This window comes from Orbicella franksi, chromosome 15 (genome assembly GCF_964199315.1).
Source record: "Orbicella franksi chromosome 15, jaOrbFran1.1, whole genome shotgun sequence".
NCBI lineage: Eukaryota > Metazoa > Cnidaria > Anthozoa > Scleractinia > Merulinidae > Orbicella > Orbicella franksi.
In genome coordinates, this window is record NC_138159.1 from 1,548,668 (window position 1) to 1,571,149 (window position 22,482).

Here is a 22,482-nt window from a genome sequence, read left to right on the forward strand (position 1 = left end):
AAAACAAGACGAGAACAACACTCCAGTCACTTCCAGCCGGCTTTATCCTCGCTTACGCTACTGAAGAGTTTCCGAATCGTATTGTTGAATCACGAGGTCCGACGTACATATGTTACTTAGCAACACCTTTCTCAGGGACTGCGGGCTCATTTGTAAGGTCCACGTGAAGAATTCAGGTCCCAGTGTTCGCACCAACTTGACGGAGCAGGAACTGGGAGGATGCCAGTGGCGCTAAGCACTATCGATGTCAGGGTATTATTCCGAGCCTTTCACGCGTGCTTTACTTTCTTTTTCTTCTTCTGTTCGTGAAATTGTCCTGTTTTCGACTTGACAGACTTAACAAGCAGCGACAAGCTAGGAAAAAAAAACGGAACGTTATATGGAAGTAGAGTGACAAAACAAGAGCCTCGACATTAAAAACATTGACCACGCACACCAATAAAATGCCCGGTGAGCTTTCGCGCGAAAACGTATATCTTCAAACGTTAAAATAACATGTTATCTTCACAAGTGAAAAGATCACCGTTGCTATGGTTACATGATAAATCTATTGGTTTGGTATTTCATTGGTGTTTATTTAATAAATAGAACAGTACATAGCTGCTTGTAAATATGAAATTTCTCTTCTCGTGTTCACTCGAAGAGAAATTTCTTATCTCCGCGAGGGCATGTAATATCCTCTATAACCTTCCCTCCACAGGGGGGAATGTGGCCCTTAAACTTCACACTTAAATTTGTACTTTTTTGCAATTTTTTGCTTTTGTAAAGCGCTTAGAACAGATCTGGATAGGCGCTATATAAATATCTATTATTGCTATTATTATCATTATTATCATTATCACTATCATCATCAGCATCATCATCAATATTGTTATTATTGTTATGATTATGATTATTATTATTATTATTATTATTATTATTATTATTATTATTATTATTATTATCATTATTGTTAACGAAATATGACTGCATAAAAAAGTACTATGGTTGGTTAAAGAACAGGATTTTGAATCCGTTGATTCCCAAAAGTGATCAACGTCAAATTTCGTCTTACAATATCAGTACATTGTCAAATGCACAGGTGAGGAGAATAAAGAACATCATCAGCTAAGGGATGTTGCTGGATGAATGTCCAAGTTCTCAGAACTAACCTTAAGACTTACGTTTAGGAATCAGCTAGGAGAGCTGACATTTTGACCATGTGACTACCCTGCTAGAAATATAGTTTAAACTTACCTAGGATCTCTTTTTTGGCTTTGATCACCTGAAAGAAAAAAAAAATTAATGAGAGCAGTATAAAACTTATAATTTAAGGTAGAAACAAGAGACGATGAAGGTAAGAGATTGAATCCCCCATAAAGGCCATATACCCAAGGTAATCCCTCTTAAGTTATTTTTAAACATGGTTCCCAGTTCTCCCGAGGGTGTTTCTCGCGCAATGCGTGGACATTCTCGCAACTACCTGAGACGAAATGGAGGGAAATGTTTTGATTTTCAAAAGAATAAAGAACGATTAAAGGACCAATTTGTTAGATTCGAGGATTTCTAATGAAACACGTTTGGTATTAATACATGCAGCGATAATACCGGTAGGCCATTAAAATGTATAGAGTAAAGAGACCTCGAGAAACGAAACTCAAAGAAAAATATCATCGTGAGATAACACAGAAATACAGAAATCAGTGATTGGCTTTTACTTTTAATTAATTAATTGAGGTAAATTCTAGGATGAGATGTTTTTATCTAAGAACATGGGAATTTGTTGGGTGAACTGGGTACTAGACCAGCCATTCTCAGCATACATAATTCTTTTGAGATAAGATTATTTACAAGGCTCTGCTGTGAGAGTCCCGTAAAATATCTCAAAAGGCACATGAGTTTTTTTGGACACACAGGTGCTGTGCATTCAAGTCAAGGTCACCTCTGTCGTGTCTCGTCTGGGTGTTGTCTGTTTTTTCTCTCCTCTTTTGTCTCTCCTCTGTGATCGTTTCCATGGCCTTCGTTTTCCTGTCAACGAAGACTCACTGTTAGTCTTAAAGGAGTTACGTCACGGTTTACTCATCTTGAAAAGTTTAGCCTAGATTTTTCAAGTGCGTTGTTTGTAATCCGTGTAAATCTTCTTCATCCTCAACCATCCCTATTCCTTTATGGTTTATTATTATCTCTTTGGTGTTTTTCTATCTTAATAAACTACTATTTTCAGGTTTCCTTCAATTTAAAGGTACTACTGTACACCACCAAAATAACTCAAAATACCGTAAGAGCTCCTTTAAGGACATATTTAGTTTATTTATGGAACTTTCAAATCTGTCACCTTTTGCGTTTCCACAAAGAAACAGAAGGCCCGATTGGAGTAGAAAATGGCCAAAATTCTAAAAAATTCCTCCCTTTTGGTGTATTATTGGCACCGCGGAGTTAGCTCTGGTTATCTTGTGGAAGAAATCTCGACTCTAATCTTTGCGCCAGCGCGCCTCCCAACTTCAAATTTGATAGATTTTAAATTCTCCTAAGCATGAAGCTTAAATCAACTACGAACTAGTAAGGAGATTTATTATACTCATCATACCTGTATTGCGGATCTGACGGATCTACAGCGAAATGATGTGAGGTGAACAGCGCGTCAAACCGAGAATCCTCCAAGTCGACGTTAAAATTGTCGTCCACAACTTCCTCGTCTTTCGCTTTTCTCTTTCGCTTCTTTTTGCTTTTCTTCTCATTCTCTAATATTCCTTTTAGACTGAAATGCCGGCGATCATCTTTTTCGTCCATTAAAAGTAATTCAAGCTCCTCCTGAAATTACAAACAGATAATGTTGAATAGAAAATTACAGTCGAAACTCCACTAATGGTCATCTCTCTACAACTGCCACCTCTCTACAACGTCAACGACCACTAAATCGCCTCCCAAACTACCAAAATAACCCCTCGACAGCGGCCAGTTTATCAACAACTGACGAACTGTGAATACAAAACCTCATTTCTTTTTATCGGAAAAGGTCACCAGACTTGATCCGTGCCGCGCGAGTTTGGTCTCTGTTTTTGTTTGGTTTCTGTCTTATTGATATATTTTGACTGTGTTACGTATTTACATGCTACTCTAAGCAATTTTTGAAGATAAAAATGTTGAACCCCAAGAAAAAAAAAAAACGGTCTACAACGGCCACTTTCCGCTGTTCCCAATGTGGCCGCACTGGAGAGGTTGACTGCATAGCAATCAAAAACACGCGTAATGCGTACCATACTCGTTGCCACTAAGTAAATTGTTTGATTTATTTTTGACGTCTTTAGATAACTTTCTACTGGTTTGCGCTGGAATCTCCAAATTTGGGCAAGTGCCGTTGCACGTGGCCATGGACATTTCTGTCTCGGTATTTTGATTGGTCAAGCCAAAGAAAACCCATCAGAACTTTGTAAAACAGACGTCAAAAATCTTTTATTATCGTATTTATTGTACTTTCTAAACGGTAAATGAACTGAAATGTCTTGGGGTATTGTCGAAACCTCTTTAGATCCTCTTTGGATCCTCTTTGGAAACCGTCTCTCAGCAATGCATTCTTCAGAATTTATCGCAATCTTCGGAAATGATCATTTACGAATGACCTTCGGTATTTTACGAAAATTTTCGGGGAATGCTCGGAAGTCTTCGGAAAATCGTCCAAAGAGTCTATATTAGTTATGTTCTTCTCGAGTTTAACTCAACATCTGCAGGAAGCGTAGAGCTGATTATTTGAGGATAAACTTCACAAGTCCAAGGCTGAAGCGCTTATGTGTTATTCTCAATAACCATTTCCGTTCCTTAATATGTAAGGCTAAACTATCTATAAACGAGTGATCTCTCCTCACCTTTGCCTTTCTATCCTCTTCAGTTTCCGGTGCTGTTCCTTTTCGTTTTTTCTTTGTTTTGCCTGTGGATACCTTGTTAGTTTTGTTTTTATTACTTATTCCAGCATTAATCTCTTGACTGAAGAAAGGATCCGATAAATCAACGTCAGAAGGAATCTCGTCACTTTCATCAGATTCATTCGCCGTGGAACTAAAAGCCAAAATGACAACAAAAAAAGTTAAATTCATTCTATTTCTAGACAGACGCAGAAAGGAGAGGGTACACAACAGGTAGCCCAAGTTCGCAAATGAGCGTGCCTATAGAGGAGAAAACAGTGAAGCTAAAACCCACCTAAATTGTCATAACTGAGCCCAGAAACCTCACAGGAACCAAGGAAGCACACACCTGAAGCAAGGTAGGTTGATCTTTATGCATACTTCTTCGTATTTTTTAGGCTTCAGAATTTAAATGTTTTTCCCATACAAATCCATATATTTCGTCTGATGCGTAACCTGAGTACTATTGAATGTACAGGGACGCTTATTTGCGAGCTTGGGCTATCTGTGGGTACACAGGTCAAATGGTCTAGGCTGCTGGTTGCTTGTAGCTGATGGGACTGGACAAATACTGCTACCCCCATCCCCTAACCCCTGAATGAAATGATACCGGTAGTCAATAACAGGTCAGTAACAGGTTCCTCTCCTTGTCAGGATTCTCAGGAGGGAGACAGCAAACTGTCTTGCCCTAGAACAAAACGTAAGAGAAACAGGCAGAGATCGAACTCTCAGGCGCTTTGATGCTATGACCAGACGTTCCTTTGATACAATGCAAAGCTTTGAGTACCATAAACATACATTGACAGCCTTTGAAAGGTGTTACGATAAGAAAGTACACTTGGGCTGGGCTGTTCAAAAGCCCGTTAACGCTAACACAGGATAAAAGATAAAAATGATTTTCATTTCTTATGTTTTGTATAGTTTGAGATTATTGAAACTTAAAACTGAAGGACAAGCAATAAACAGAAAACCTCATCGACAAGTTGCAAATTTGAGTCAAAATTCTTAACGAGTCAAAATTGAGTCAAAAGCTTAACTGCGCTTTGAACAGCCCGGCTCTGAAGGGCATCTTTGGAGATCACTTAACGATAAAGTGAATCGTCATTCAGTCAAACTAAAAGATGAGAACAGCAATCATTTGTCGACTCACTTGATCTTTGAGGCCTCTTTCCCCTTTCGTTTCTCTTTCTTCTTTTCCTTTTTAGTTTGCAGATAAGATTCCCATGGCGTCATCTCTTTCCTCTCTTTCTCTTTCATCTTACTAGTTACCAGATCCTCCGTGGTTTCTCGCAGGCCTGGTTCCCAAGTGATCTCTAATTCTTGATTCCTGTCTGACTTGCGCTCTTTGTCTTGAATCTCCTTCAAAAGTTCCTGTTGCCATGGTATGTTCACAAATGCTTAAAATGCGCTTTTAGTTAAAATTTTGGAAAGTCTTATAGTGTACCAAGAATTCTAAACCTATGTCTACAAACACTGTGGAAACAGTGTAACTAACCAGCAGTGAGGCTATCCATGGTTTATAGGCCGCTTCCATGTTATATTCACGAGCCTCACATTTTTACGTCGCATATCGCAATTTCTACCTCGCATCTCGCATTTTTGTTTATGTCGCGACTCTTATTTTATATCTATATGTCACAATTCTTATCTCGCAACTTGCATCTTTTATTTAGCATCTCGTATCTCGCATCTTTTTGTAATGTATCGCACATTTGCTATCTCGTTACTCGCATTTTTATCTCGCATTTTCTATCTCGTATCTTGCATCTCGCATTTTCTATCTCGCCTCTCGCATTTTCTATCTCGCATCTCGCATTTTCTATCTCGTATCTCGCATTTTCTATCTCACATCTCGCATTTTCTATCTTGCATCTTGCATTGTCTATCTCGCATCTCACATTTGCTATCTTGCATCTCGCATTTTCTATCTCGCATCTCGCATTTTCAGTTCAGTACTGTTCTTCAAAATCACACCATTATTGTTGGGTTCCCAGTGATCTGAGCATGCTTTGAACTTTTTGAAATTTTGATAAAAAATATAAAATGGGCGGTGCCTCTTTAACAGAATTTGAAAACGGTCACAAACATATTTGGCTGACCTTATACTTCTCAATCTTCTTGTTTTCATCTTCAGACGAATCATTGTCACCGTTTCTGTTTTCTTCTCGTTCCTTCGGCTCGTCCTCGTCGGACGAAGAAGCGAGATAAGCCTTAAAATCCATCTCGAGTAAATCGTCTTTCGTAAATTTTCTCATGGTGGTTCTTTGCCGTCCTGGGTCTGTTTCGTCCCAGGTCAGCTTGACATTTGTTTGATGAAGGGCTGTTGTCGAGAATCTGAAGAAGAGATAAAAAAATACAGTGTACATGTCATGAATCAGAATGTACATGTAGTAAAATTTAATTTGATTTAGCTTTGCGGTTCTAAAAATTCTTATATCTCTTGCACTTTCAAACTCATTAATAATTCATCAAGTTTGAACAAAGGAAATCGTGATCTTTACGGTGTTTAGATATCTGATCTTAATTAGCATAGATTTTTACTACATGTATTTTATTTACTTCTTAGCTTTAGTTTCGATTGAGAAAATATATCAAACACTCAAGGCAGTGTTTGACCATATTTCCAAACACCTCGAAGTTCGTCAAAAATACTCCGCTGCACGTCGTGTTTTCAACCCTCTTCTCGGTGTTTGGAAACGTGGTCAAACACGGTCTATCGTGTTTGGTATATTACTTTAATCACTGTTAGTAAAAAGTACTTACTCTGGTGCTTTGTACAAGCCCGATGCTGGTAGCTCTGTGGCTATTGAGTGGGGTTCCTGGTCAAACTCCATATCATCAGGTATGTATCTTAAGTCCAGTACGTTTCCACTGAGCTCAAATTCAGTTCCGTCACATTCTTCATACAGTACCTCAGCAGTCGCTGAATCAACATGAATGTAAAACAGTGTTGATATGTGTTGCTCAAAGTAACACAGGGTTTCTGCCCAGTTTGAGAGCACACATCAATTCAATGAAGTTTCAGGCGCCTACACCTGTAAATTCCACTGTTAATGACATGCTACTCAAAGTCTGCACACGTGATGAGTTATTTCCCATCATTGTATTTGTAAATGTACGTAAATACAGAGAAATTGAACTGTGTGTAGAAACCAATGCTGGAACAAGAAATATATCAAAGACTTTCAGGCATCAATTTTACTTTCAAGAAAACTGGAAAAACTGCTAATTACCACACCCTTATTTCACCATACCTGCTGAGTTACACTCCATTACTGCATAGTAATACTTAAGTCTGTTCAACTGGTATTGTCGCAGTTTCTCCATGGAAAACTGTGAGCCCTGAGAGAGAAATTTAACCATAACAAAGTTTACTCTCTACTTTTCCACAAAGACAAAGCATAGTAACATGTAGATATACATCTATGCCAACTCTCCTGGATTATGAAGGAATCTCTTGGATACAAACCAAATCTCTTGGTCTCCCCCACAGATCACTAAATCTCACAGATTCAAAGGAAAGTGCTTATTTTGGCTGATTTTTGGCCTTTTCCTGGGCAACATTTTGGAATAATTGATGCATTTTTGTGGCTGAATCAGAGGAGTTCTACTTTTGACAACATTTTTTTAGGGTCGAAAAGTTAAAATTGGCCATCTCCCAGATTTCAATTAATTTTTTTAGGTTGGCATCTCTGCATGTAGTGGCTTGGAACAGTCTGATGTTACCCAACTCCATTCCTGTCTTCCTTGTAAAGTAGTAAGTAGTGTACTGTAACCTGGGTCAACAGATACATTGTATCGTTTATCATACACTTACATGTAATTCTTCTCTTCCTATAGAAACATTTTATATTGGATTTTCAGCTGATACATTCCATATGGATGATGGAGAAGCCCAAGGTTACATGTAATAATATTCACCTTGTCGACAAATCTTGCAGAGGCTTTGAAATAAGATAATACCTTTTCATATCTCACCTCTGTATTTGTATTGTCATCTGTTTCCTCCTTTTCACTGTTGTCATCTTTTAGCTCAACAGGACCACTGAATGCTTCTTTTCCCATTTGTTCTAAGCCATATTGTGAAGGATAAATCTACCACACATTCAAGCAAACTTAGTTTTCATAAAATAGTAACATTAAGTACAGAAGTATTCTGATTCTGTCACAAGAAACCTGCTTAGTACATATATACAGTTGACCCACTGCAGCTAAGCTCCAGAATCCCAGTGACTAACAGTGCAAATATTGATTTTAAAGATGATTTTCAGTTCGTACTGTGCAGTCTCAGCACCCTGATGTTTGTAGACATTATAATGGCTCACTCGATGGAATGCAAATCAATGTTATTTGTTACGAACCACATACTGATCTTTGAGGCCTTTCAAATTCTTTTTCCAACAGCTTCATTGATTTTTACAGCTGTGAAGCTGTTTCATCAAGTGATATGAGAAAGAATGAAGCATAAAGCTACAACCGCTTTGCATCCATAATGGTGGTTGTTTTGAAACTTTGAATTTAATTCATGTAAGTAGTTGCAAAATGTTTACATTTTGTGATGACTTACATGGAACGAAACAAAAAAATGCAAACAAACTCTCGAGAGTGCGCAGTATGGACTAGTAATCATCTTTCAGTAATGTACATGTAAGTTAGTCCCTCTAGATGGGATACTAATAAAAATACTCCATCATTGTCTGCATTCAGCTTATTTGTCAAGTTTCCCTAACAAGTAACCATTTACATTTGTGAGAGACATTGAGAGGGTCAAGTGTTTCTCTTAAGAGCACAACCCAAGAACTATACTGTCCATCTGACACAACCATACTCTACTGTACTAACCAGTACGTCAATATGCCACCCACCTAGTAACAACTGTTAAATTGCGTAAATCAAAATGACAATTTTAGCACACCTGAAGTACATACTGTACAAAATTTATAGTAATGCATTATTAATTATAAACAATAAAATATCACTTATTATGTAACTTCATGACTAAATATTATATGCAATACTATCTTACTAGTATCCATTATTACCTTGACCGACTCAATAACACCATCTCTCGGTTTAAAGGAATTAAACAAAACTGTTAAAAGGGTAAAAGAATTGAATTCATTAACAAGTTAAAAAGATGCTCCTAACAGCCATCAACTGCATTAACCATTGATCGCAAGTTTTAGGAATAGAATCAGTAACAGTCTTGAGCTCTGTATTTCCATGTAAAACACCTTAAGTAAGTTTTTACCTCAAATACATTTTGATTCAACAGAGATTAGATCTGAAGGTTGACAATTGTAGCTGATTGTACATGTAAAACTGCATTAAGTCCAGTATTGTACATTTGACTGTCTCGGGAGATTGGGCAGAGGAAACATTGCCTTTTTCCCAACCACCTCATATCAACCTGGCCTATTAGTGCTCTACACAAACTAAGTTGTGGTAGGTTTCTTACAGGATTACTTATCACTCAGTATACATGTAAAATATACTGCAAATGCAGTGTCATAATATCGCAAGATTGCCCACCAAACAGATCAGTTGCTGTCACTCTGTCCCAGTCAAGGTTACACACAGCAAGACGTCTTGTTGCAGCTTCAGTAGTTTTGGTTGAAACATCCATTTCACCCCAAGGGTGTTCAATATCTTCCTGCAACAGTCAGGAATAATTTTTAAGCAGAACGAATGCTATGCATATTACTACAGAGATGGATTGCGTGGCATTAATGCAGTTCATATCTTAACTACTTTAGATAGCTGAAATAAGGAGAAAACCTTCACCTGTGCAAACTTTCAACTCTGGATGCTTTTCCAGAACTTTCAAGGTGGGAAGGACCTTATAATAGATATGAGATGTTTAAGTCACAACAGGGCTTGAAAAAACTTAAATTTCAGCTTTCCCCTGGGATAAGTACCTATAGCTCTAAAATTTCACTTGCCCTGGGCAAGTCTAGTTTGCTTTTCTAATGATTTACTAGGCAGATGACTTGCCTGATCCCTTGTCCATCAAGCAAGTGAGAATGGAAAGTTACTTGCCCAGAAGAAGAATGATGACCAGATGGCACCTTTTTAAGCCAAGTCATAATGGTATGGTGTATATTGTAGTAAAGTCCAAACCTGTGTTATTTCAAATCCGAGATTTTCTGCGTCTTCCTCATCAGATGATGACTGCATGTCGCCCTCTCCTCTACTGACATCAACCTCTTCTTCTGAGCCAACATGGCTATCACCTTGATGCCTCCCTTTTGTTTGTTTAGCTTGTTTCACATCTGAAGTTTTTTCATCGGAACTTTCTTCTTCACCACTGTGGGATTTCTGAGGCTTCTTTTTTCTCTTAACCTTTTTGCCCTTCTTCTCAATTTTTTCTTCCTTCTTTGCTTTACTGAAAGAAAAAAATTCTTGAATGACCCTGATTTGCCTTAAGGCTGTAAAAATGTATGTGTCATACAGTAGGAAGTCTTCTGCAATCATCAGGGAAAAACTCACAGATTGACAGAATTACATGTAAAAGAAACTTGTGCCTTCGGCGCTCATTGTTTCGGAAACCAGTCACCCTTTATTCTAGATCCACACCCAATAAGTTAACTGTGCATATAATGTACACCACAAATATAATAATTAGGGGTTGATGTTAACTTAATGCATTGCCTGTCACTGTTATGGTACTATATAACCCCTGAAAACAATAATTTTGCAAAATACTCCAAGGAGTATCTCATTCATTGCTTTTTCCAGTATGATACATGTACATGCAATCCAGCTGAAGGTAATCTTAAGAGGCATTGCTATAAATAAGAATTAAATTTTGGTCTTGTTAAAAGTCATGGAGTCCCCTAACTTTGCAGATAACCTCAAGGTCAGGTTTTTGAAAGTGTCAGTCACTGACCATAGATCTTTTCAACTACATGCACTCCAGCCTGGATCATTTATACACTAGATGAATTAGTAAACAAGCTGGTGAAAATATTAATATAAGGGATATTGTTACATTACCTCTTGACAACATCTTCCCCTGTTAGTGCTTTTTGGATTTTCTTTTGCAATTTTAATTCATTTTCTTCCACTTCTATAAAACATGAGAGAAAAATAAGGGTATTAATTTTATAGTTTTTGACTATTGAGGTGGAGCTAGAGACAGGGCTGGTTTCACTTATTCGTCTTGCAGTAATTGTTTATCATACCTTTATCAGATTCATCAGACATTTCATAAAATTTGTGAAGGTCTTCTGTTGATGTTTTTTTAACTTTGGAGCCACGCTTGTCAACAAAATCTAGAGAAAATGGTGAATCTTATTACTCAATAAAGAATCAATCAAACCAGCCACTTGTAAATGATCACAGTAAGTCATGATCAATCACGACTAATCAAAACAGAATTTCACAAACTATCACCGTTTACATGCATGAGATACAACTCACATTTTGTTGTGAAGTTCTTGTCCGTAAACATTTTCTGAAAGCGTCCGTCAATCTTAAGTTTCCTCTCTTTTCGCGAGATTTTCTGGAAACAACAAAAGATCGATATAGCAATCATTATTTCACTTTAGAGAAAAGGCGAGCTCTACAATCGACCTTGAAGCGCACGAAGAGAAGAGAATTACCATCAAAAATGTGGAAAAGATATACATGAGCGTTTTAACAATAACATGTAAAACAGGCGATAAAGAAAGCCACACAACACAGCTGATTTCAAGACTTGCCTTGAATCTGGGATCCTGGGCAACACGTGCAAATCTATCATCGGCTTCCATCTTCTTGTTTCAGCGATGATCTTCAATCCGATAAGGCTTTAGAGAGATCTTTCGCTAGTTTACACAAAACCTTCTTCCTTCAAGGGACTTTCAGGGCCTCAAAACGCGATAACAATTGCTTCTTCTCAAGAATATTATCATGGGATAAAATTCGAAGGCGAAAACATCCAGGCATCACTTTTTGTATTGGTAACCGCTCATATTACGCAAGGTTACTCTTCCCATTCTCCCGCGGCCCAGTACAATCCAAGATCACGTGTCCAAAAGCCTGAGGTCTTCGAAAATATGGCGGGTTTCTTGCAAGGTAGGCCAGGACGTTTTGGCGTTTATCTGTTTTTATTTGCTCTTCTGTGTCTTGTTCTTATATTATCACAAGCAACATTTATCCCTCCAAATTGAAAAGTAACTTGCCGAAGTAAATGCATGGGGAAAGGAACGCTTTTAGAAGGTGAATTTGAGCACATATATAGAGGATATTACACGGTGGCGAGAAGATATGAATTTTATGTTCGAGTTGCAAGAACAATATCTCACGAGTGAGCGAAGCGAACGAGTGAAATATTGTTCTTGCCACGAGAACATAAAATTGATATCTTCGAGCCAACGTGTAATATCCTCTATTTATATGGAGAAACCAATTCAATAAAAGCAAAAGGCGGGAATCGTGACCTCATTGAACGATACGACACTCACAAAGGTGACATACGGAAAATACGCCACTCGGGTCCCGGATGAAGTGGCGTATGGAATCTACGAGTGGTTTAGTTCCCAGTAAAACACTCTTCTCCATATAATAAATGGCAATAACGTTTCAATACCACAGTCAGTACAAAAGTCTATGTAGGTTTGCCTTTTTAACAAATAGTGTCCAAGACCAAGTAGCTGTGCGTATTTTTAACCCAGTTGGAAGCTGAATTGTAGGGCTTTCATTAACGTTTTCAGGAGGAGGGCAACTGGTTTCCACAGGCGGGCAAAACATTTTGAACTGAACTTCTTTATAACAAGAACTTTCCTCTAGATCACTCACATGGTCAAACCATGCAGGCAAAATCATCCTCACAGCTGGTCAATTTTCCCAGAACCTAGCCCATGCCAGGATGGGCTATGCAAATCCGCCAATCCGTGCCTTTTTTCTGCCAAATATGTTGAACCGCCAATATTTTTGTTCAAATCCGAAACCACAATCACATCCGGAAACAGGAGTATAAAAGTTCAAAAGTAAACTGGTAATTGTGAATGCCATTGTTAGTTTTGACAAATAGTAAAGAAAGCAGCATACTTGATGGCTATAACATAATACAATTCCAATAACAGTCTCATACCTGAGTTAAAATAATCTTCATTTGAAAAAAAATATATAATAATTTGGATGAACTCATTAACATACCGACCAAGGCTGAAGAAAGATCTATGATCCAAATTTCTCTTAGGACCCAAGATCTGAACATCAAGACAGGCACAATCCGGAGTCTGCACCATAATTTACAGCTAATCCATGATCCACTGTGTTTTCAAAATCCATGAATCCGCTTGATTTACCGCAAAAATCCACAATTCATGTGCTTTTTAAGGCCAAATCCGTCAATCTGAAAACCTATTCACCCCCCTCCTTCAAAATATTATACGGGGTGTAGAGCACGAAACTGGAAATTGTAGAGTATAGCGTTAAATTTTGTATAGTCGCTCAAACTTGCAGTGTTACATGTACATTGTTTGTTCCCACAGAATGAAACACATCAAACTGAAAAGAGCTTAGATGTTCAAGACAGGACTTGATGATATCAACATGGAAACTATGACTGGTACAGTAGGTAAGTGATAGCAATAGCTATAAAGCAGCCTTTTAAACTATACCCATATATTAAATAAATTAAAGCACTTTTTAAATAATATAGCATACCAAAGAGGTGAATATTATGATAAAGAGACCCAATGGACATGTTAGCATGAAACAACTTTGATTTACTGAGAGAAAATACAAAGACGTAGGTATGCAAGGGATGGAGGAGTTATTTTCCACGTGCCAGGCTGTCTGTGCTTTGAGGATATTGCGAGAAGTTGCTTCTTGTGGTTATAAACACAGAACTGTTTGTATGACTCTTGAGATTGCTTTTTAACACTGATAGCTATTCTTTAGAAACTAACAGGAATAAAGGATTATTACAATACATTTAGACAGTTACAATTACCTGGAATGATTTAATCTGTCAACACTGAAGGCAATGTTTTGGGTAAATGAATATTATGTAACTGCTGTTTCTTGAGGTAACATGATAAAGGCAATATTTTCCTTTGGATGATACTTACTTGTTTTGTTTCGAAAGGATCGTGTAACAGGCAATTTGGTGGTATACAGAAGTTCTTCGACACAATAGAGAGACTCAGTTGAGGTGCCACAAGAATGGGCTACAGTCCCTTTAACCTGACACATGGGATATTAACATATTTTCTCTGTGTTTGGTTTCATGTACGCGTGCTAGGTATGAGTTGACAGTACACAATGCAATATTTTTATGTCGCCATACTACACCTTAGTTAGCCCTTCGGGGAAAGGGTGTACAAAAAATTATTTAGAACTGCAATGCCTGGGATACTGTTGTTGACAAGCATTGTGTAGTTCCAGAAAATATCCATACCTCCCCCACGCAAGGGTTTTTTCTAACACCTCCCCACCCCTCTGGAAATTCCAGTTAAGCTTCATACACTTCTTTAAATTTTTTTGGTCTTCTGGAACCCCCCACCCCCAGGAAATTCCAATCCCTTCTGTGGGGGGAGTGTGGATTTTTTCTGGAACTGCATATTCTGCTGTGGAAGGAGGGACACACTTGTCTAATATGAAGCACACTGGACTGCAGAACAAGAAGTCTGGGTTTGAACCAATGGTCAGGGTCTCTGCTTTGTGTTCTTGGGCAAGACACTACTCTCACACTACCTCTGCAATTTACCTAGTACAAATGGGTCCTGGGTAAATTTAATACTGGGTGCTAACCCTGCATCAGACTTGCATCCCATCCCATGCCATTGACCATTGTCAAACCTTGCCTCTGTAGGGTTGAAACTCTTAAAAATCTGATGATTATTTTTTAAAATTGTGTAGTTCTGTGAAACAGACAGACTCTCATCCTGGGCATCCACGGGGGAGTTAAAGACTATTCAATATCAGTTAATGCGGCAAGGACTGGGTTAAACTGTGGTGGTTTAGATCACTTGCCCCAATGCAGACCTGTTACCTTCATATCATGGTTCGAACTCGCCTAGTAGGGTTAAAACTTTAAAAATCTGATGATTTTATTTTAATTAGGGAGTTTAAGAATACCATGATGGCAACGGCAATGGGAACGTTGCTAAACCAAAGATTTATTGAGCAGTTCAATTGCTGTGCACGTGGGGTAACCCAAAAACACTGACCCCCGGTCCGGGGACCCCCACTATGGACCAAGTCCGCGGACTACCTATGGACCAGTCCACGGACTCCCACTACGGACCCCCTCTATGGACCACCCCCCAAAATATAATAAAAATAATAAATAAATATTTCAGTTGTGGGTTGTCTAATAGATTACTCGTGAGGGCGAAATTTCGAACGTTACATTGTGCAAATGGGTAGACCTGGATTCAGGCTCGGGTGCAATTTATATAATTACACATTGCCATTTCCTTTGCTGTGGCCATAAAGTATACGGAAGTCGCATACAGGGAAGCCTCCTAGAAGCCTCGAAATTTGTGTTCTTTCACCTCTGCCATTTTGGTCAGCCCATTCTCCCGTGGGTTCGTGAACTCGTTCCAGGCTTCACAATTTACTCAGCCGAATAACAGATACAAACAAGAATAAACGGCCTAAAAATATATCTTCCATAGCCAGATTGAGCCACGAATGGAAGTTAAGAATTTTCCTTCTTACCATCGGCATCTCCTTACGCTGAAAGCGGCTTTTAGGCAATTTTTTGGGAGGGGGGGGGGGTCGGGTGTTACATTTGCACAGTGTAAAACTCGAAAAATCACCAACACCAGTTTGAATCTATTAGACAACCCATAAGTGAAATCTTTATTTATTATTTTCACACTATTTTAGGGTGGTCCGTAGAGGGGGTCCGTAGGGGTAGTCCATGGACTGGTCTGTAGAATAGTCAGTGGACCCAGTCCGTTGTGGGGATCCGCAGACCAGGGGTCAGTGTTTTTGGGTTACCCGTGCACGTGTGAAATATTTCTTGGTACAAATTTTGGGTCATCTAGGGAACATGAACTGTGACTGCTGATTTTTTAAATTCCTATTTCAAATTTATCACTGGGTTCCATATTTAGTTTTGTGATAGTTCTGACAGTGATAAACAAAATAATTGACTTAAGAGTATTGCGAGATTCGTAGGTAAAATGTAAAGTTGTTTTTCAATTGACGTTGTCAAAACTGGGATAAGGTGTAGTAATGGTGGATCACTTGCCCTGATATAGACTTTACCTTTCCTTCATGATTCATTGAGACTCGCCCTAGTAGGGTTGAAACTTCAAAATTCCTAAGAATTATTTTGACTTGCACGTAGTTTGTAAAGCTTTAGTTATCAAGGAATTCCATAGGGATTGAAACATTTGCAGTTTCTTCCTAGATACAAAGCAGAGAAGCAAGGAAAAGAGCTATGTGTGCAGACTCCAGAGGAGAAAGAATCAACTTGGTACATTGGATCCCATAGAGGTTGGTCACAATTCTATTTATGTTTGATATCATGTACCAGGAGTAATTGTAGTAGCTGCATAACACAGGGAGACAATCTATTAAATGAAGGCAGATATTATTGTTTCACTACTTTCAGCTATTTCAACAAACCATTGTTATGTGGCTGTATACCTTAGCCCTTCAGGGGTAGGATGTACAAAAATTCCTCAAGACTGCAATGCCTGGGGTGTTGTTGAGGAGTATTGTTTTGTGGAAGGAGGGACACACTGGTCTAATGGTTAGTGTACTGGACTGCACATCAAGCAGCCTGAGTTTGAGCCAGTGATTAGGGTCTCCGTATTGTGTTCTTGAGAAAGACACTTTACTCTCGCACTAACCTCTCTCCACCTAGGTGTACAAATGGGCACTGGGTGAATTTAATACTGGGTGCTAACCCCGTGACAGACTAGCATCCCATCCAGGCAAAATAGAAATGCGCTTTATCACTTAAGGCAACAGAGACCTGGATAAGCTGTAGTGGTGTGGATCACTTGGCCTGATGCAGACTTAACCTTACCTTTATTGTTGAAACTTGCTCCTGTAGGGTTGAAATGGAAAAATCTGATGGTTTATTTTTTTGTGAAATTTTTGAGATGAAGCGTGTCATAATGGTTAAAACATTTCCTTTTTCTTACTAGATAATTATACAACAGAGAGGAACAAAAAATGTGCCGAGACTCGAGGAAAAAGAATCAAATGAGATCTTGGATCCCATATTAGGTGAGTCACAATTTTCTTTTTAAAGGAAGGGGTTTCTAATCACTTGATGGTGCATGTACTAGGGATAATTGAACACAATGCAGGCAAAAATTTAAACGAATAGAGACGTTATTGTTTCACTGTTCAGATATTTCAAGAAACCCTTGCTATATGGCCAACAAAATACCCGAGCCCTTCAGGGTAAGGTTATATAAACATCCCTTAAGAATACAATGCCTGAGGTACTATTGCTGATGAACATTCAAATTGTGAGACAAGGAGCCTAATTTGATCAACGATCAATTGCTTTCAATTAATGTACATGTATCAATGCTTCCTTAGCCATTAAGCCAGCCGTGATCAGCTTAAAATAGGGAGTTTAAGAAACCAGGACGCGACGCGGAGGACAACATCCATTAAAAAATGATTTTATATTTTACCTACGAATCTCGCGATACGCTAAAAGTCATTTTCCTTTGTTTCTTCGTGTCAAAACTATTACGAAATTGAATCTGGGACGGGGCGAAATATTTGAAATAAAAAAATAGCCGTCGTGGTTCAAGTTCTCTGGGAAACGCAGAATTTTACGTTGTTGTTTTGCAGAGGACGGCAAAGAAATGTATCAAGAATTATAACGCACGTGCAATAGCCATTGATCTACTCATTAAGCATTTTGTTTAGCGACGTTCCGTTGCCGTCGTGGTTTTCTTAAAGTCCCTAAATTTCTCATGACAGTCTCGAACATAATCATGAAGAACCAGTAAAGTGGGCTTAAAAAGGAATTGTCTAGATATAACTCAAGTTAGAAGAATTTGGTTCTCGGCTCAGGACTCTGAATAAGGACCTGTTGATTGGAGTAAAATCTATTACAATTCACTAATTGTCTTGCACGTACCTCTTAGAAAACGATTTTTGTTTGTTTGCAACCACAGTTTGAATTTTACAGCAACTTTGTCTTGTTATTCGCTGGTATAAACATCTTAATGTTTGTTTGTATTTGGTCATAAGCGTCCGGAAAATTACATTACTTTTATTTTAATACTGTAAATATGTGAAGCTACCCGAGAGCAGCTTTTTGTAATTTTCAAAAATTTCACAAGTTATTTAACACGCATAAATTCATCCTCGGGAAGAAAATCCAAATATTGCCCGTTTTGTCGCGAACGTTTTTGCCGTGAAATTTTTAGTTTGCTATTTGCCGGTGAGCTCTTCGCCTGCAAACGAAGTTTAATTTTAGAATACTATATTTTAGCCGGTGTTATTTATGAGAGAATTGACTTGTAAACTCTAGCCGAGTATACACTGTACATGTATGTATAATTTGTTCTTTGGATTTCGAATATAACCATTGTTAATAGGACGTTTTATTTATCTTTCTTTCAGGCTGCCATCTCAAGCGTACATGCAGCGACATTAACATGGAGAAAAAAGCAAAGGAAAGCAAAGAACTTCGTTTAGATGTTTCTTCAGGGGATTACGTTTTAAAAGTAAGGTAGATTTACAAGACAAAGTTTATCTCGATTGAGTTTCTTGCGAAAGATTGTTAGGGCGGAGCTCGTATTAGTGATCTCACAACACAAAACGCAAGAGTCAAAAGAAGACATTGGAATCACTGTCAAATTGTCCAGTATCTGCCAAATTGTTTCGCATCTTGCTAGTTTTCGAGGAAGCCGTGAATTGTATCTCAAGTTTGTAGCTTTACAATTAAGGTCGTATAGTAGCATTACCTGGATTTGTTTTTGCAATCCGAATTTTCAGCCTGGAAGTCACGTTATTAAACTAGTTGAAATTACCAGTTGTGTAGTATTTATTTGACAAATTTACCGAAATCTTCCTAGTAATCGAGGACGTATTAAATGGATGAAAAGGTTGCGCTTTTAGAAGGGCCAAGAGAAAAATCGAAAAGAAACTAAGTCTTCTAGTGGAAAAATTGTACTTAGGAAAAAAAGTCTGCAATTTTAAATGGTGTCTGGTTTAGAGTCAAACATATACGGAGTCTTTTGGCGGAAAAAATCTTGCACTATGTAGGATTTTTCCCAGCAAAATTCAAAGTATATGTGCTTGACTTCTAGCTAGACTCTGTTCAAAAGCGCAGAATTTTTTTTCTTTTTGGCAACCCTACATAGTCAAAAACTAGTAAAAGAGATAGCCTTCATTCCGACTAGTTTCCAGGCCCTTCTAAAAGCGCAATTTTTTTATTTGTGTACTTGTTCAAATTGTTTTTAATGAATTTCAATTGTATTATTAAGAAGCCAATAAAAGTTAGATTGAAGACGCGTGTGTAATTGAGTTCTATTTGCTGTAGTATTTTTGTCTTTAATATTTCTTAACAATGCTAGAATAATGTACACAGTAAAAACCACCACTTGCTGTTTTCATTTAATGTAATTTTATTGTTTGCACGAAGTAACTAATTAATTATTTGAAAATCAGTTAAATTAAATTAAAACGTGTGACAGAAAAAGTTCGCGTTTAAAAACTAAGACTTTTGGCGGGAAAATTGGAAAAAATTTGCACAGCGTTTCCCCTTACAACTTTTTTGAGAAAAATTTTAAAGAGGTTTCCCTTCAGAAGTTTTTAATCGCAAAAAAATTCTCAAAGGTAACATTTGACAGAAAATAACGTCAAAAACTACTGCACCACCTCGCACTGAAAAAGCAATTTTGACATTTATTATTTTTTTTCGGTCTTAAATAAATTTTGCCAAACAGTCTTCAAATTTCATTTAACGAATTTCGCGATGGTTTTGTGCCAGGTGATGCAAGAGTTCCTCGAGACATGAAAAACATGAAATGACAAATGGGTGAAATGGGCAACAAAACAAAATTTAATTCCGAAATGGATTTTTAAATCTCGATATGATCGTGAAATACCGTTTCAACTAACCAAGTTTAATTTTATGTCCAATCGAGTTTGATGTGCAACTGTTTGTATCTTGTCATTTCATATCTTTCTCTGTCAGACGGCAATTAAGATGGTACACTTCGGATCAGTTGCACAGGAGCAAGAACATTTATCAACCCAAATCCAATCATTGTCCTCTCGCGAAATTGTCCAATTTTGACGATTTGTAACCCGTGCAAGTTTCGAAATAAGCTAATTTCCCCCTCCGAATCGACCGTTCGCTCCGTTCTTTTTTCCCGTGCAACAACCAAAGTGTAAACACCATAAATAATCAATATCTGGTAGTACAAAGATGTTTATTCCTAAACTAATGCAAAATTGCTTCAGCCAGTTCAGTATATTTTTTCTTAACTGTCTTAACTCGTCAAGTCAAAACAATGTCGGAATAATCCACCGTGAAAATGTTAATCTCTTGTTGAAAAGTTTTCGAAAATATTTTACTCTGTTTTGAACAAAGCTTATTAAAGAAAAATGCTTAGTTCCTTCTTTTGGACGTCCAGAAATTTAAACGTTGCAAATGACAAAAGACAAAAGCGCCCTCGAGAACTTTGTACAACAAGGCACGTTTTTAATACCAATATTTATCATCCTTGTTAACAAATTTGTTGCTAGTCCTTCTAGTTTTGGTAATAATTGTGATAAAATTGTTGGCAGCGTATAAAATTTTGAAAAACAATCAGTGTAATAGCTAATTTTAAATGTTTATAGCTGCATGGCGAAAGGTTCTCTTCGTAGAAGTCATTGCCAGGCGACTGTTTAAAAATAGAAGATAGCAGAATCAAATTTGATTTGCAAATATTGAAGCATTTACAGAAACTTGTTTTATGTTTTCAGTTGTTCTCGTCGATCCTGAACTCGTTCGCGCTTTAAAGCTGAAAATTTCACAACGATTGCCTGACTTGATCTTAACTGTAGTTCTGAGAATTTGGTGGCACATCAAGACAATATTTTTGTTTGTAACTCTTGCTAGACTTCTCTTCTTTTATTCCTTTTACAACACCCTATACACACCAGATATTGATCTTAGAAGCCTAAACATTCAATATATAGAGAGGTTAAACAAACGTTGATCTGTCGTTAAGGTGGCACTTTCAAAAATTGAGAGTTGTGTAGAATGTCCAACGACCTGAAGGTATTTTCAATTTGTTTGAAAGTACCTGTGGTAAACAACATGCAAGAAAAACTTCGATAAGTATCTCGGTAATTACATGATTCTGAATGCAGTTTGTAATCTTTGAGAAATTTGCATTTAGCATTCCGAATTCCTTAAAGTTTTTTCCAAATATCATCGACAATCTTCGGAACACCTCGGATGGCTGTCGGCAGCCGTTCGGAATCTTCGTATTTCTTTAGAAATCTAAATAAGTAATTTGCAATCGACGCTAGATATTTGTTTTCAATTGTGTTTCAGATTATTGAACATGTTTGCAAATAGTTTCATAAAACAATGGTGTGTTCATGCGATTGATTCAGATGACCATCTGTACTCTTCATCATCTTGGCTTTTTTCTGCTTTATTACATCATGTGTTCGAGGCTCAATTTAATGAGAACTTAATGTTTGAAGAATTTAATTTTGATAGCAGCAGGACAATTTAAATTTGTACAGAATGATTTTCTTTGTTTTACTCGATCTGACTGAGAGTAAAATGTTGGGCGATAATTTGAATTCTAGCAAGACAATTTATTTGTTGTAGAGTGAATTTCGTTGTTGCCAATTATATTTTTTCGTTGTCGCACTGGCCATTTAAATCTCCTTTTGCCAAAGAAACCCACCCAATGTTACGTCGTCGATTCAGAGATAAAACATGCGCGTTTTGATCACAAAAATTTGGATGATTTTGTCAAATCTAGTGCCACCTTAAAAACTCAACGTTGTTTATCCACTTTAAATATTTTCTGAAATCGTGTCGACCAAAATGGTGGCTACCAGAATCGAGATCTCATAGCAATTACGACTAAGGTTAGCTAATGAAAAATATATGTCAGTCGCTCGAAGCAAATAAATAACACGACTTTTTCAATCAGGAAAAATCTCGACAACTAGTCCTTACAACGTAAGCGTCAAATATGTTGCCACCATTTTAATCGACAGTTATGAAATTAAAATTCTTATCTCGTTATCTCCAATGTTGAATAACCCATTAACTCCTTCGGCGTGAATATTTCAATCTCTTCTTTCGTTCGCTGAGTCATACCAATGAATTCCATCTTCACCGTTAGGCCATTTTCTAGCCTTAAAAAGAAGGCAACAAAGATAAACATAAGCTTTTTCTTGGGACAAATATATTTCCAAGATGCACTATTACTAGCGGGGCAAGCGGCGACCAAAGCTCGCATGAACCGGCTGCACGTGGTAACGGTTTTCAACTCTCCTTGAGCAACACGCGACGAGAAGAAGAGGTAATATCAAACAAATTCAGCACAAGTATCTTACAAACTTTAACAAAATTATTTCTTAACCCCTCACTGAAACGTTTCATTTCAATGATTGCAAAACTACGACTATTTGGTTTATGAACGAAGCTGTGTGCAGCTCG

General features: G+C 37.7%; 1 protein-coding gene and 1 long non-coding RNA gene across 7 annotated transcripts; one reads left to right on the forward strand and one right to left on the reverse strand.

The window, feature by feature from the left end:
* Nucleotides 1-108: 108 nt before the first annotated feature.
* Nucleotides 109-11,766, reverse strand: LOC145470634 (ESF1 homolog). Its single transcript, XM_081454444.1, has 17 exons — nt 11,582-11,766; nt 11,301-11,382; nt 11,063-11,152; nt 10,875-10,947; nt 9,999-10,263; nt 9,411-9,531; nt 8,921-8,970; nt 7,857-7,973; nt 7,133-7,220; nt 6,642-6,801; nt 5,978-6,212; nt 5,029-5,249; nt 3,843-4,032; nt 2,567-2,790; nt 1,922-2,007; nt 1,237-1,264; nt 109-354 (listed from the first exon to the last, which is right to left on the reverse strand). Exons 1-17 carry the CDS (start codon nt 11,630-11,632, stop codon nt 270-272), a joined length of 2,166 nt encoding a protein of 721 aa, XP_081310570.1. The 5' UTR covers nt 11,633-11,766; the 3' UTR covers nt 109-269.
* A 134-nt stretch (nt 11,767-11,900) lies between these two features.
* On the forward strand, nt 11,901-19,311 carry LOC145470635 (uncharacterized). 6 transcript variants are annotated; one of them, XR_014042517.1, is made up of 5 exons: nt 11,901-11,936; nt 13,358-13,443; nt 16,234-16,299; nt 16,979-17,060; nt 18,423-19,311. It is a non-coding gene; the product is annotated as an uncharacterized LOC145470635 (long non-coding RNA). The 6 variants fall into 6 exon arrangements; XR_014042514.1 differs by having other exon boundaries at nt 11,920-11,936; nt 13,358-14,112; XR_014042516.1 differs by having other exon boundaries at nt 11,920-11,936; nt 16,223-16,299.
* The last annotated feature ends 3,171 nt before the right edge of the window (nt 19,312-22,482 follow it).